At 41.6% G+C, this 16,721-nt stretch overlaps 1 protein-coding gene across 8 annotated transcripts in view; it reads left to right on the top strand.

The window, feature by feature from the left end:
- agap1 (ArfGAP with GTPase domain, ankyrin repeat and PH domain 1) overlaps positions 1-16,721 on the top strand; it is a 615,219-nt gene that overhangs the window by 211,061 nt on the left and 387,437 nt on the right. For 6 of the 8 annotated variants that reach the window (XM_078403564.1, XM_078403565.1, XM_078403566.1 and 3 more), the window contains exon 2: positions 6,030-6,088. The exons of the other annotated variants lie outside the window; for them this stretch is intronic. In XM_078403564.1, coding sequence (XP_078259690.1) covers positions 6,030-6,088 — 59 coding nt within the window. The remainder of the gene's footprint in view (positions 1-6,029; positions 6,089-16,721) is intronic. 8 annotated transcript variants of the gene reach the window in all.

Genomic DNA, 16,721 nt, shown 5'->3' on the forward strand with positions numbered 1-16,721 from the left:
ACTGAAGAAGAGTCTCGATCCGAAACATCACCCATTCCTTCTTTCCAGTGATGGTGCCTGTCCCACTGAGTTACTCCAGCATTTTGTGTCTATCTTCGATTTAAACCAGCATCTGTAGTTCCTTCCTACACACAGTTATATGAAGCTGTATCATGACTTCCTAATTCTGATATTCAATGCCCCGACCTACAAGGGCAAGCATACTTTATGCCTTCTTTACCACGCTTATCTACTGGTATTGCCACTTTCAAGGCATTATAGACCTGGAGCCCAAGATACCTCTATATATCAATGCAATTAAGAGTCATGCCATTAGCTGTATATTTTCTCCTTGCATTTGACCAAAGTGCAACACCCCATATTTGCTCGGATTAAACTGTAATCAGCATATCCCAGCTGGACGCCACAGGTCACTGACCTCTGGCCTGAAAAATTCCGAAACAAGGAACTGCAGATGCTAATTTACCAAAATAAGACACAAAATACTGGAGTAACTCAGCAGGTCAGGCAGCATCTCTGAAGAACTTGGATAGATGATGTTTTGGGTTGGGACCCGTCTTCATTACTAATGTCTGGGAGAAGAAGGGTCCTGACCTGAAACATCACCTTTCTATGCTCTCCAGAGAAATTGCTTGACTTGCTGAGTTACGACAACACTTTGTGTCCTCCAGTTGAATATTGTCCTTCTGCCACAACCCTCTGTCTTTTATCAATAAGCCAGTTCTGAATACAAAGTACCGAATCATTGTTAATCCCATGCATTTTAATAATCTGGATCAGCCTAGCATGGGGGACTTTATCAAATGTCTTACTAAATTCATTAGACAACATCCACCACCCTAACCTTATTAATCACCTTCGTCACCTCCTCAAAAAATTTGATCAAGTTAGTAAGACTCGACTTGGGATTGATTCCATTAAGGTCCTGGAGATTTATCCACTTTAAAGCTCCTCAAGAGCTCCAATACCTCCTCCTCCTGAATCGCACACTGCCCTGCATATTAGCATTCTTCTCTCTGATTTCACTGTGCTTCAAGTCGTCCTCTTTGGTGAAAACAAATGTGAAGTACTTGTTTAGTACCTCGCCTGCATCCCTATATTCCAAGCACAAATTCTGTCCTTTATCCTCGAGCGATCATACCTTTTCCTTGGTTACCCTCTTGGTTTTAATGTAGGTATAAAAAGCTTGGGGGATTTCTTAAATCTGACCCCTTTTGGCCTTACAAATCGTTCACTTGAGTTCTTTCCTCCTTGCTTTATGTTCCTCAAAGACCCCGTCTGATTCCATCATCTTACCTTGCATGTGCATTCCTTTTCTTTATGACCGAATTTATAACTTGGGTCACTCAGGATTTTCTTATTTTGACATCCTTATTCCCCCCTCCCAACTGGAACATGCCTGTTCTAAACTTTGACCAACTGTCCTTTAAATGAATCCCACATGTCAGATGTGGATTTTCTCAATATCAACTGGTTCCCCCCTCCCCCGAGCTGGGATACACTGGGACCAGTTGTTATTCCGTGTATTAAACCTTATATTTTGCCTTACTTCATTCATCCCTGGACCTCGACCAAATCTCAGCCGCTCCTCCTTTTCTCTCCTTCAAATTTACCTCTGGCCAAGATTTCATGAACTCACCTAATATGCCTTTGTTTAGCTCAGTATTCATTTTATTTTCATGCATTTTTGAAAATGCTGTTGATACTATTTTGCTGTACTTTAAGGCGTTGTATAATACCAAGTGGTACTTGCCATCACAGACCCATTGGTGAAAGTCGTCATTGTTACCTGATTTATTTTCGGCATTTTAAGAATGTTCTAGACTATTAAAACGGCTGTTGTGCAATTTAATCTGAGCTCAGCATATATCATTAAGTGTTCGAAGATATCAAGTCTTGGCTTGAAGTGACTCATGATGAAATATCAAATCCATTATGGGGGGGTACATAGAAACAGAAATTTGTTTTTTCTCGGTGGATCAGCTTGTTACTGTAATATGGCATGAATTGAAAATGTTGCTGTGTTCAAGCCTGGTGAAGCGACCAGCTGTTGCTGAGAGTGTGCTTAACTAGTTTTATCCCGGGAGGAAATTCAAATCTGACTCGTATCAGGTTTATTGCAATATGCAGAGCACAGACGGACACCAGCCTGGCTTGGTTCACTGAGAAGGTGGTGGTATTTCCTCAGCCGACTATAATGACTTTATAATGAAGTGTGTTCACTGGCATGCTTTTCCCCTCCATTGTAAATTGTTTCCTGCGTCTATGATATCTTTGGTCTGAACAAGGACCATTATTTGTAGCCCCAGGGTTCAATTTGTGACAGACATTCATTAACAAGCTCTTTGAGTAAGATTGTGTCCACAATTTGTTGCTTTTTCTTCAGCTATAATTGACCCATTTCCTTTAATCTTTATGTCGCAATAATAGAATGTGACCTGGTCATTCCCTTCACCAGAACATGGATCAGCAATTTTGGTGAATGTTTTAATTTTCTAGTAATTTTCATCAATAAAACTAATGGTTGCTTTATATTTTTCAAAAATAATATCATAAGATATTTTATTTATGTAATATATAATTGTTAAAAAATTTAATTTTCATCTTATCGTTTCCCAACTTGGGCAAGGAGACCCCCTGCAAGGGTCAACTGGCCTTGAGGGATTGCATAGGAGATAGTCATAGAGTAATGCACCATGGAAGCAAGTCCTTTGGTCTAATGTCCATGCCAACCAAGATGCACCATCTAAACTGATCCCATTTACCCGCAATTACCGCATATTCCTCTCACCCTTCCAATCTATCTACCTGTCCAAATGTCTTTTAAATGTTGCTTTTGAATCTGCCTCTAATATAAATCTTTCCCCTCACCTGAAAGCCATGCCTTCTAATTCTTAATTCGTCTACCTTAGGAAGAAGGCTCTGTGCGTTCATCCTATCTATTCCTCTCATGATTTTATACACATCTGAACGATCACTCCGAAGCCTCCTGCACTCCAATGAATAAAGTCCTAGCCTGCCATCCTCTCCCTATAGCTCAGGCTCAAGTCCTGGCTGGCAAAATCCTTGTAAATATTCTCTGTACTCTTTCCAGCTTAATGACATCCTTCCTATAACAAGGTGACCAAAACTGAACACAAAACTCCAGGTTTGGCCTCACCAATGTCTTATGCAGTTGTAACATAACGTTTCAGCTTCCATACTCATTTCCCTTACGAATGAAGGCCAATGTATCAAAAGCCGCTTTCACTGTAACACCATTTTAAGGAAACTATGTACTTGCATTCCTAGATCCTTCTGCTCTGCACCACTCCCCAAAACCTACCATTCATCGTGAAGGTCCACCTTTGGTTTGACTTCCCAAAATGCGCCACCTCACACTCATCTGAATTAAGCCCAAATAGTCATTTTTCGGCCCACTTGCCCAGCTGATCAAGATCCTTCTGTAATTCCTGAGAACCATCTTCACTGTTTCTGATACCACCTATTTAGATTCGTCTGCAAACTTACTAATCATACCCATGTACATTTTCATCGATGTTATGGAAATAGATGACAAACAACAATGGGCCCAGCACCAATGCCTGAGGTGCACCACGAGCCACAGGCCTTCAGTCCGATAAACAATCTTCCATCACCATCCTCTGCATCATGCTATGTTACTCCGTTCTAGCTGCAGCAGATTATTTGTTTGGTGTTGTTTCGTGTATGTGTGATATTTATATACGATTCAGCATGTGATGTAAAATTCAGCCACCTGTTGGAGTTAATGACGAAAATTGTGCTACTCTTCAATAGTCACATCTGGCCTTTCATTGTGCTACTGGTCTTAGTGCCATTTCCAGCGTTAGAGGTCAGTTGTCCAGAGCTGAGGGGCCCAGTGCACCATATCCAGCCTCTCGGCTTCATAGCAGCCACTGTTATTGTATTTAATACGTCCCATTCATTTGAATGTGATAGCCAACTTGGATTGATGGAGTACGTGAAGTTCAATGGTTTCTTATTTTTCTCCCTTTTCTTTAATCTAATTTTAATGTTTTTGATTTTTCTGGTTAAATGTTTGAAAATAAAATTATTTTCAATTTCAACTTTTTAAAACACTTAAAATATATATATATTTTTTAAATGCCTCTGATCATTAGAGATAGATTAGACCACCAAGGCAGTCTGGGATAGGGTGTAAGATCTGCATTAAAACATCGATGAGATCAAGCGTAGACTCGGCAACCGTTTCTCGGACACTTGCACTCCGTCCGCCAAGGCCTACTGGACATCCCGTTTACTAACCATTTTACTTCTCCTTCCCATTCTCATACTGATCTTTCTGTCCTTAACCTCCTCCACTGCCAGAGTGAGACCACATGCAGATTGGAGGAACCACATATTGTGCTTGGGTAGCTTACAGCCCAACGACATGAACAGTGAATTATCCAATTTTAGGTAACTTAAACCGCCCTCCCCCAATCTTCACAGTTCATAACTCTCCAATTCCTTTGTTTCTCATCTTCTGTCTTTTCATCTATGTCCTTTGGCTGACAATCTGCCTATTACTTGCCAGGCTTTGTCCTGCTCCCTACTCAGTTCCAGCTTTCTCCCCCTCCTCTGACCCCAACAATCATTTGGAAGAAGATTCTTGACCTAAAATGTCATCTATCTTTCCGGACATGCTGCCTGACCCGCTGGGTTACTCCAACACTTTGTGTCTTTTGTAAACGAGCATCTGCAGTTCCTAGTTCTAGGATTTGCTTCCTGAGGCTTGATAACAGTTTGTTGACAGCACTGTGTGGAATAGCTGTAGCAGTGTGATCTCCATCTCAGTCAGGCTCAAGCAGCCGCAAAGGTAAGTATGGTTACAGGAGGAGCTGAAGGTGAGCAGAACACAGTCTAGCCTGATTTTGATTCCTGGACTGCCAGGAGAAGACTCAGCAGATCTTTTAGGATTTCTGACCCATGAAGGAAGGGGAGAATTTTTGTTTCCTCTTCAGACTTGCTTAGATTCACCATTACAAACAGGATTCTACAGAAATGTAGTTAAAAGGTCTGAGTTTTGAAATCAATCTTGGTTTAACATTGACATTTGATTGTGAATGATGTGCCTCTGTCAAATTTTCAATATAAACTGCATTGCTTTCTGAATCTCCGTTGTGTCAGGCTCTTATGGAAGGGGTGAGGTGCCTGATGTTGTTTCCATTAATTCTGTGAGAAGCATCAAAGAGGCTCTGTTGGTAGCATTCTCACCTTGTTGTCACATGTTCCATTCTGGAGACTTTGCAAAGCTAGTCTAAGCGGTGCTCAGATAAAATGTTAACCTGGAAGTATACCTGCCCATTGATGGCTGAATAAGGTCTTGGGACACTGTTTGAAAAAGTGCAGGGACCACACAAGTCTTTCTTTTGCTAAAACTTCATTTATTGTTCACCTGGGTTATAATGCTTCTTTTTGTCTCGTTTTTTATAATGCTTTATTATTTTTGGGTGTCAGATCACAATTTGGCTTTGAGGTTTGTGATGTTGTCCTGTGGAGGAATGCCTGTGATTTTGTTTGCTTAGTACCAGGACACAGCAACTTGGACTTGATTTTGAACCAGGTGCTCAGAGTGGTCAACTTACACTCTTGTAGTGATAAACCCATTGTGTAGAATTGGGATGGAAGGAAATGCAGAAATAAACTTTTTATTGTGTGCAATACACTTGTGGACAAATCTATGAGATAAACACTTTTTTGCTCATTCTAGTATCATGGAGTATAGGCTCCTGCTAACTGTAGTTACCCGGAGATTCCGTATTGACAAATATCAGTGTTTTTCTGGGGAGAAACCAATCTTAATGAATGAGTTATGAGAAAATTAAGATGAGTTAAATCATGTAGATTAAGTATATATAGCAATCACTGTAAACAGTTGACTGTCCCTTTCTGTTTTGCTCTCAAAATTGTTGTTTCAAAGGGCAGCCAGATTTTGCCTGGCTTTTGCAAGCATTCGTCGCTTCAATTTCCAAGTTTAATTTTGGCTCTGTGCTTGTGTTTTGCAGATGCTTTTGTGAACAGCCAAGAGTGGACACTTAGCCGATCTGTGCCAGAACTCAAAGTGGTGAGTCACGTCACTTCGCATAAGGTTCTGGCAATTATTCCAACAGTGATTCTCTACAATAATGCAGAAGTAGTGGATGCAAAACTTGATTATTTTTATTCTATGACAAGGTTTCTTCTCCATTTAATTGCCGTTACATCCCAGTACAGATTTAAAAGCAGGAAATCTGCTACACCTGCCAACAGCCATTTCTATTTTACTTATAACAATGAGTGTTGGTCGACTGTGCTGTTCTTCCAATCAAATAATTGTGAGCCTACGTTTTACATCCATGCTTGAATAGGTTTGGCTCCCGGAGTATCAAGGCCAAACCAAATCCTGCCTTTGCCTACTCTTAAGATTTGAACACTTTCCAATTGTACGTTTTGGAGAGTGGCCAAAGAAAGATATCGCAAAATTATTTTTTCTCTTGATCAGAACCTCCGTGGCCCTTACATTCAGGCTGAACTTTAAATATCTTTTGTCTTTTGGTTTAATTGTGTGTGATATCATCAGTTTTTCTTTACTCATTGGATTTTGGGAGTATTGACCTTACTTAATTCTAAGTTCAGCTACACTTAACACTCTTAAGTGTTCTAGCAGGCTCTTGTTATCATATTAGAGAGATTTTAGTGTGCACTTATTCCTTCCTCTTGATACTTTCAAGCTGTGTGTGGTGTGTTAATATGATCATTGTTACTGATACTATGTATTGATGGCTTTATAGTGTGAATTATTTATCATAAAACTGTAGCACCAACATGGAGCTGCTGATATTTTCTATATTTGATTTTAAATAGCTGGTTAGAATCCGAATTCTTCAGTTTAAAAAATTCAAAATCACAGAGATTTGGTGTGCGCCTATAATCTTTAACTAAATAAGGAAGTATGGATTATGAAAATGTTTTCCTTATATCCTGGTTAGAAGAAAATGCACAAATGTTTTTATTTATATGTTTGATGGAAAAGATCTAATTATATAAAAGGAGTAGTTGAGCAGATTTTCCATCTGAGCTCCTCCTGTTAATTTCCTCTATATGTATTGTTCAGGAAATTCCTACGTCATCTTCTCCAAGAAAAGTAATTGCGTGGATGTCATCTAACCTTATTCTTAGGCTCAGGTACGCAGCATTCAAGAGGAGTTTGCCCATTTTTCAGTAGTACTCTCAATTCACATGAAGGGAATGGAAATTAAGCGATTTATTTGCTGCATCCTTGATCATTATTCTTTGACCCTTGTAAAGTCATGAATCTGAAGATAGATTCATAAAATGCTGGAGTCACTCAGTGGGCAGCATCCAGCATCTCTGGAGAGAAGGAATGGGTGATGTTTCTGGTCGAGAACCTTCTTCAGACTGATGTGATCAGACCTGCAGACATTCTGTGCTTAATGTTGAGTGAATTGGCAGTCATTTGCTCTTTACTTCCGACAATCCTAACTGTTCCCTGTAATGTAGGTGTAGAGAGGCCCAAATTTGCCATATCCTCAATCTTGTCTCTTCTCTGTCTATTTGCATCTCTTATTTTAGTTGTGGCAAATAACATAGCTGTATTTAGGTGGGAGGCTTAATAAAGATGAAGCAGAAAGGTAAAAAAAGGATGTGCTGTTAATGTCAGGTGAGGTAAGGTAGGAGAAAACATATGAAACAGCATGAAGACTTGTATGAAGACAACTTTTATGGGATAACACAGTGGTGAAGCTGGTAAAGCTGCTTCTTCACAGCTCAGAGATCCGGGTTCAATCCTGACCTCTGATGCTGCCTGTTTGGACCACAGGGCTTTCCTCCCACATCCCAATGATGTGCAGCTAGGTAGGTTAATTGGCCTAGTGCATAGGAGAGTGGTAGAATTGGGATGATTGATAAGAATATGTGATTAATGTAAGATTCGTATTATGGTTGTTGTGAACTTGGTAGGCTTGAAGGATCTGTTTCTATGGTGTAGCTCTAGATGAATCCATAACCTTGTTTGGCCAGATGGCTGACTTCTATTCTGTGCATTTCAAGCTGAGAACTGAGAACGCACCTGTTTCAGAATTTTAGGTAGAAACGTAGTAGCTCTGATAAAGAATGATATTAGGACAGTAGATAGATTTGGCTCAGAGATTCAAGTAGTCGAATCAATGGGGTGGAGATGAGGATTGACAAGTGACAGGCAATAATTGTGGCAATAGTCATTCAGCCCCTAGTATCTATGCTTTTGGACGGACTATCAATACCAAAAAAAGGGAGCTTGAAGTTCATGCAATAGTTTTGGGACGGTTTTATCTTCAAATATCCGAGAAAATCAAATTGGCAAAGGTCAGCTTAAGGGCAAATTCATGGAATGCATGTGAAACTGTTTTGTTGAACAACACGTTATGGTCCCAACTAAAGAGCTGGTTTAATTTTAGTCACGTACTGTAATATGGAATGAATTACTATTCCCACAGAAAAGGGGTCCTCTCAGGGTAGGATGATCATTATTTGAAGGAATTTTACATTCTGTTCACGAGTGATGAATTGGAAACTTGAAGGAATTGCATAGCTTGGAGAAGAGTTAAAAAATAATCATTTTTGACATTGATGTATTGTTGGCAAGCCCAACATTGATTGCTCACCCCTAACTGTCCTTGAGAAGGTGGCGGTGAGCTGGCATATAGAACCATTGTAGTCCTTCTGACGAAGGCACACATACAGTGTTATTGGGAAAAGATTTCAAGGATTAGACCCAGTGTGTTATCTAAAATGGATAGGTTTTATAGATTTTAAAATGACATGGCAGATAATCAGTGGCCTACACAGAAATAAATATTTCAGTTTTTAAAGATTATAAATTCTGTTGAGCATTAAAGACCATATGAAAGTAATCCGTTCTTGTCAAAGTTAGTATGAAATTGAAAGAAAAGGTTTATGAAGTTGCAAGGATATTCAAAAGGTTTTAGAATTGGATGAATTTTTAACACCAAAGAATTATTAAAATATTGATAGAAGAGAGCCAAAGGTTAAACCAGCAAGAAATATACAAACACAGTGTAAAAGTTCTACAACTGTTGTAAGAGGAAGAGGATAGGAAAGTTTAACACTGGTCCCTTACGATCCAGGACAAGGAATTAGTAATCATATTATGATAATCAAGTTGACAAATCAAATGCAATCTTTTGAGGATACAGCTGGATAATTGGGAACAGGTAGATGAGGTGCATTTAGAGTAAAAATAGAAAATGCTGGAAATACTCAGCAGGCCATACTGCATTTGTGGGGGAAGAAACAGAGTTAACATTTCAGATCAAAGACATCATAGACATGCCCCCCCCCCCCCCCCCCCCCGCCCTCCCTGCAAATTAATGAACTGATTTGGGCCAAACTGGGAAGAAAACCAAATAAATTTGAGGCCGATGCTGAGGCACATTGGTAAAGTTGCTGCTTTACAGCACTAGGGATCCGGGTTCGATCCTGACTACGGCTACTGTGTGACCGGAGTTTGTACGTTCTCCCTGTGACCATGTGGGTTTTCTCCGGGTGCTCCAGTTTCCTTCCACGCTCCAAAGACATACAGGTTTATAGATGAATTGGCTTCGGTAAAATTGTAAATTGTCCCTGGTGTGTAGGATAGGTTTAGTGTGTGGGGATCGTTGGTCGGTGCGGATTCGACGTGCCAAAGGGCCTGTTTTCGTGCTGCATCTCTTAATTAGACTCATCTAAACCTTGCAGGGTAAAACCGGTGTGATCAAAGAGATAACTGGAAACAAAGCTATCTGATCAATGAATAATAGACAATAGACAAAAGACAATAGGTGCAGGAGGAGGCCATTCGGCCCTTCGAGCCAGCACCGCCATTCAATGTAATCATGGCTGATCATTCTCAATCAGTACCCCGTTCCTGCCTTCTCCCCATACCGCCTGACTCCTCTATCCTTAAGAGCTCTATCCAGCTCTCCCTTGAATGCATTCTGAGAATTGGCCTCCACTGCCTTCTGAGGCAGAGAATTCCACAGATTTACAACTCTCTGACTGAAAAAGTTTTTCCTCATGAATGAACGGGAGCAGAAAGAAGACAAGGCTGTAGACAAAAGACTAGGAACTAAGAAATGCAGAACAGGAAGACATGCCCACACTAGCCATGTCTGTTCTCCGGGGCAAAAAAAGGGGGAAAACAGCTAGCTGGCCCAATATCAGAGATGGAGGACTGATGTAGACAGAGAAATCCAATTACCTGTAGGAGAATAGTATAAATTGGTGATTGATGGTTGGCTAGAACTCGGTGGGCAGAAGAGTTTGTTCCTGTGCTGTACATCTCTGACTCTAATATTGAGTCCAGAAAACGGTTGTGTTTTGATTTCCTATGAGTTTCTGTAAAACAATTACTGCCTAAGTTCAGTGTTTGAGGTCGAGGATAATATATCAGCATTTCTGGCGGAATGGTTTGGTAGCTGGAACCTTACAGTAGATAAATGGGTCATTATGGGGTTAGCACATTGTAATTTCAGGGATCAGTGCAGAGCCCTCAGCTACTAATAATGTGTATTCATGGTAAATGAGGGGCTAAATGTAATGTAATCAAACCCACTGACAAATGCAAAGCCAGGCAGGAAAATGAATGATGACGATAAAAAAATGTCTGCTGAGGGCAATGGGCTAAGTCAGTGGGCAAAAATATGGCAAGGTATACTGAGAGGAAACGTGAGATTATTTACTTCTGTGGGAAAAGTAAAATAAATCATCTTAATTAGATTTTGAGTGTCGAACATTGATGTTCAGAGAGGTTTGAGTGTTCTTCTGTAAGAAGGTTACCACACAGGTAAGCAAGCAATTTAGAAACTTAATGGGATGTTGACTTTCTTTTTAACCACAAAAATAAGTAAGTCAGCTGGGTTTTGGTGCGGCCAAGCTTGGAGTGCAGTTAACTAATTTGATTAGTCCGTTTAAGGAAGAATCTGCCTTTGAGGGAGCGTAGCAAAGGATCTCAAAGTTAATTTCTGAGATAAAGGGGATTGACCAATGATGTAAAATGATGTCTGGCCTTTGCCCTCTGGAGTTTAGAAGAGTTTAGTTTTGTTTATTGTCACATGTACCGAGGTACAGTGAAAAGCTTTTGTTGCATGCTAACCAGTCAGTGACAAGACAAGACATGTTTACAATCGAGCCATCCATAGTGTACACTTTACATGATCAAGGGAATAACGTGAATAACATTTTGTGCAAAAAATAAAGCCAGTAAAGTCCAATCAAAGTCTGAGGGTCTCCAATGAGATAGATAGTAGTTTAGCAATGAACTCTGTGAAGCATTTTTAGTTTCTGATAGATCCTAACAGGATGGATATTGTGAGACCTTTCACTTGGCATGAGAGTCCAGAACCAGCATGCTTTGTCTCAAGAGGAGCGGTTAGATGAGGCGAAATTCCTCCTTTGTGAAGACTGAATTTTCAGGCTTCGCAGTGTCGGAGATTTGTGGATGTTGCATCACTAAATAGTTATTGAAGACTGGAAGATTTTTGGACCCTGGGGAATTGAAGATTGTTAGAATCAGGCAAGAAAAGGGAGTTGAGGGGAAATCAGTCTGAAGACTCTTGACCCGAAACGTCACCTACCCAGGTTTCCAGAGAGGGTAGAGACAAAAAGCTGGAGTAACTCAGCGGGAAAGGCAGCATCTCCAGAGATGCTGCCTGTCCCGCTGAGTTAATCCAGCTTTTTGTGTCTACCTTTGATTTAAACCAGCATCTGCAGTTCTTTCCCACACAGGCTTCCAGAGATGCTGCCTGACCTGCTGTGTTCCTCCTGTCCTTTTGTGTATTAACTGGCATCTGCATTTTTTTGTTTCTATTTCTTAATTGTTATCGAGTTCCTTATTTAAGAACAAAAAATAAACTGCCAGAGCAACTCAGTGAGTCATTTGTAGAAGGATGTGGGCAGGCAATGTCTCAGATCAGGACCTTCTTTGAACCACAGTTGGTGCCTGACCTAGAGTTCCTCCACGAAATTGCTAATCTCGAGTTTTATGTGGAAAACAACGAGGAAACACCTCCACAGAAACGTGTCTCTTGCATTGTGGCAGTTTTGAAATATTTGCTGCCCTTTCTCCTACCTTCTCATTGTTATCAAGTGTGAGTCAGTACCTTGTGTGAATAAACAATTTGTTCTTTTACTCTCAGCCATCTCCTTCACTATTCATCCGTGTATAGTAGAAAAGCATTTTACCTTGAGTTAGAGGATTATGGATTTGAGTTGAGCATATGGATGCTATTACTTCAGTGCAATACTGAGAGACTCCTGCAGTTTTTGAAGTGGAAATGATGAACAGCAGATGCTGATTTACACAATAGGACACAAAGTGCTGGAGTGACTCAGTGGGGCACGCAGCATGGAAACAAGTCCTTCGATCCATCTTGTCCATGCCGACCAAATTGACATACAGGGCTATCCACTCTACATGATGTCTGACCTACTGAGTTACTCCAATGCTTTATGTCCTGCAGTTTTTGAAGTGCTCTTTTTCAGAAAAGATGTAAAACTGAGGTGATGTCCTTCCTCAGATGTTTCTAAAGCATCTGGTGGTGTTACTTTGTTGAAGGGAAGTAATATATCATAGAAACATAGACATAGAAACATAGAAAATAGGTGCAGGAGTAGGCCATTCGGCCCTTCGAGCCTGCACCGCCATTCAATATGATCATGGCTGATCATCCAGCTCAGTAGCCTGTACCTGCCTTCTCTCCATACCCCCTAATCCCTTTAGCAAAAAGCCACATCTAACTCCCTCTTAAATATAGCCAATGAACTGGCCTCAACTACCTTCTGTGGCAGAGAATTCCACAGACTCCTTGGCATTATGGTTGATATCCTTAAAGCAATATTTAAATGCACATGATCTGGTCTTCCCCACACATCGGGTTGAGCTCTTAAGGATAGCGGAGTGAGGGGGTATGGGGAGAAGGCTGGAATGGGGTACTGATTGAGAATGATCAGCCATGATCACATTGAATGGCGGTGCTGGCTCGAAGGGCCGAATGGCCTCCTCCTGCACCTATTGTCTATCGTCTATTGTCTATTGTTTATGGATTTAATGTGACCACATTTCCTACATGGAGTGTAGTTTGTTGGCTGGAAGAGCTTTGAGATATTTTTGTGTAGGAAAGAACTGCAGATCGTAGAGTCTGTCCTCACTTTCTCCATCATGGTCTGGTTTGGCTCACCACCAAGTACGACATTCGGAGGCTGCAGCGAATCATTCGATCAGCTAAGAAGGTTCTTGGCAGCAACCTTCCCCCCCATTGATGAACTATACACTGCAAGGGCCAGGAAGCGAGCGGGCAAGATCATCTCTGACCCTCCCACCCTGGCCACAAACTCTTTGATGCACTTCCCTCTGGAAGGCGACTCCAGACTGTCAAAGCCGCCACAGCCAGGCATAAAAACTGCTTTTTTCCGTGGCTCTACTCAATATCCAAAAGTGTCTAGCCTCATTTTGCTCTGGTATTTTATTTCATTCACATGTTTAAACTATAATGTTTTATTCAATGTTTTATGCTTTATTCTTAATTGTTTACTGTATGTTCGTGTTGTTCCTTGCGAGCGGAGCACCAAGGCACATTCCTTGTATGTGGACATACATGGCCAATAAACTAATTAAATTAAATTCAATTCAATACAGATGCTGGTTTAAATCGCAGATAGACACAAAATGCTGGAGTAACTCAGCGGGACAGGGAGCATCTCTGGAGAGAAGGAATGGGTGGCGTTCCAGGGCTAGTCTGAAGAAGGGTCTCGACCTGAAATATCACCCATTCATTTGAGATATTTTTAACAGGATGTGAAAGGCTCTACCTTTCACCACCAACATGGCGGTTGCCCGGTAGGGAGAGGTGCCGGAGCCGCTGCTGCTCCCTCACCCTGTTCTCCAGAGACCGCTGCTGCCTCCTCATCAACTGCCCGCTTGGAAAGACCCCCCCAGCCTGCATTCTCCACCCGTGGTCGGGCTTCGAGGCTAACTTCAAACTGGGCTCCGTGCAGCACAACGACACGCCGACAGGACAGGGATGGTGGCGCAGAGAGCAAAGGGGCGAACGCCTTCACCAACGACGGCAGCTTCATGGTGCTCTTCAAGAAGATGGAGGAGGAGAAGGTGGCGCGGCGGGAGACGGGCGGCGGCAGAGGAGGACGAGGGGGAGGTGGCGGGGACGTGGAGTGTGGAGGGCGGCCGAACCCGGCGGCGGTGGCCGCGGCAGCAGCGGGCCCCGGGGCCGAGGCCGGCAGGAGGCCCGCACCGAACACTGATGCCTAACAACATCAGGCAAAGGGACTATCGATGAAAACTAGCCTCTCGGCTAATTCGAGTACATTTACATTTGTTTGAATGTTAATTAATGTACATTGTCCCGTTTCAAAAATAAATTATTATCTGAGATTTTTTTATTTTTTTATCTATCTTTTTACCTTTTTGCCTCTTCATTATGTGCTAATAGCAATTTATCTGAGATCATGGAAGTTTCTAGAAGTTAATATGCTGAAACAGATGTAGAAACATATAAAATTCTTGGAGGATTGGACTGGGTCAATGCAGGAAAAATGTTCCTGATGTTGGGGAAATCCAGAACCAGGGGTCACAGTTTAAGAATGAGGGGTAGGCCATTTAGGACTGAGATGAGAAGAAACATTTTCACCCATAGAGTTGTGAATCTGTGGAATTCTCTGCCACAAAAGGCAGTGGAGGCCAATTCACTGGATGTTTTCAAGAGAGAGTTAGATTTAGCTCTTGGGACTAAGGGAATCAAGGGATATGGGGAAAAAACTGGAATGGGGTACTCATTTTTGATTATCAGGCATGATCATATTGAATGTCGGTGCTGGCTCGAAGGGCTGAACGGCCTATTCCTGGTAATAGTCTATATGTGTGGGCTCAGAATGGGACAGGTTTGGGACTGCATGGCATTTAATAGCTGTCGTCTTTTTCTGTAATCCAGTCAAAAATTGCAGATCTGCAAAGTTCAGCAGAAAAATAAGTCCTTAATATAGCTTTTAATTAGCAGGCAGATCTGCGCAAGCACACTGGAAGTGCAAATATCTAGAATTTATCCGGGTCAGGCATCCCAGAGTTTATTACAGTTCCTTATCAGTATTAATTTATCACTGTCACGTGCACTGAGATACAGTGAAAAACTTTATTTGCGTGCTATCCAGTAAAGGCATACACGAGTACAATCAAGCCATACCCAAGTACAAGTAGGACAAAGAGAAAAATACCAAGTGCAGAATGTAGTGTTACAGGAAGAGAGAAGATGCAGATAAAAAGTGTAACCGCTGCAATTAAGTAGGTGGGGAGTCTTTGACATTTCCATCCTGGGAAAAGGATGGAATACTGACTGTCTACCCTACCCCTCATAATTTTATATACTTCAGGCCTTCCCTCATACTCTGATGTTCCAGGGAAAACAATCCAACTTTGTCCAACCTCTCCCTATAACTGATACCCTCTAATCCACGTAGCATTTTGGTGAACCTGTTCTGCACCTTCTCCCAAGCTTCCACACCCTTCCTGTAATGGAGCGAACAGATCTGCACACAATACTCCAAATACAACCTAAACCAAAATCCTATAAACCTGCTTCATGAGTTCCTGACTCTTGTACTCAATGCCCTGACCAATGAAGGCATGCATATCATATCCCTTCTTTTAAACTCTTATCTACTTGTGTTGCCACTTCCTGGTGACCTGGATCCCAAGATTCCTCTGTACATCAATGCTATTCAGGGTTTTGCCATTAACTGCATGCTTTCTCTTGACATTTGACCTCCAAAGTGCAACACCTCACACGCAGAGTGTCACAGTGACAGTGGTAGAGTTGCTGCTTTACAGCGTCAGAGATCCGTGTTTGATCCTGACTACAGGAGCTGTCTGTATGGAGTTTGTACGCTCCCTGTGACCACGTGAGTTTTCTCCGAGTGTTTCGGTTTCTTCCCACATTCGAAAAATGTGCCAGTTTGTATGTTAATTGGTTTCTGTAAATTGTCCCCAGTTTTCCTTTAGAATTACCTAGTTACATAGCTGCTCTCTCTGACTCTGAGTCTGAAGGGTCTTGACCCGAAACGTCATCCATTCCTTCTCTCCTGGATGCTGCCTGACCTGCTGAGTTACTCCAGCATTTTGTGATACCTTCGTTGAGTACACAGAAGCTATTTGTAAGCGGCAGAGGGAACAAACACCATTCAAATGGTCAGCCACCTCCAGCCCATCTGCAGAAGAGTCTATAATTCCCACAATGGCCTCATCAGCCACCTCAGAATCCACCAACCCAGAGTGGAAGTAATTCATCCTCAATCCCAAGGGGCTGTCTATGAAAAAATGTAACCTTTGGATTCCACTCAAGCTCAGATGGTACTACTGGTCTCCAACATGCATTAAGAGATTTTATTGCTTGAAAGTATTATATAAATGCCAATTATTTGCCGCATCCATACCTCCTTCGAAATGTGTACTCTTTTGTCGAATGTCTGGTTGTTTGCATTGGCTATTAGATGATGCATCACCAGTGTGTGAAGAACCTTGAATCTGAGCACTTTAGTGCAGTCAGTTCTTTCTGATGATAGCCTTCATTCTTTGAATGGAAAATAAACTGACTCATCCTAACTTCCGCAGATAGAGAATTGTAATATCTTTGGAAATTTAATTTGTTTGGCAA

The sequence above is a fragment of the Rhinoraja longicauda genome, chromosome 8 (genome assembly GCF_053455715.1).
Source record: "Rhinoraja longicauda isolate Sanriku21f chromosome 8, sRhiLon1.1, whole genome shotgun sequence".
In the NCBI taxonomy this organism is placed as follows: Eukaryota; Metazoa; Chordata; class Chondrichthyes; order Rajiformes; family Arhynchobatidae; genus Rhinoraja; species Rhinoraja longicauda.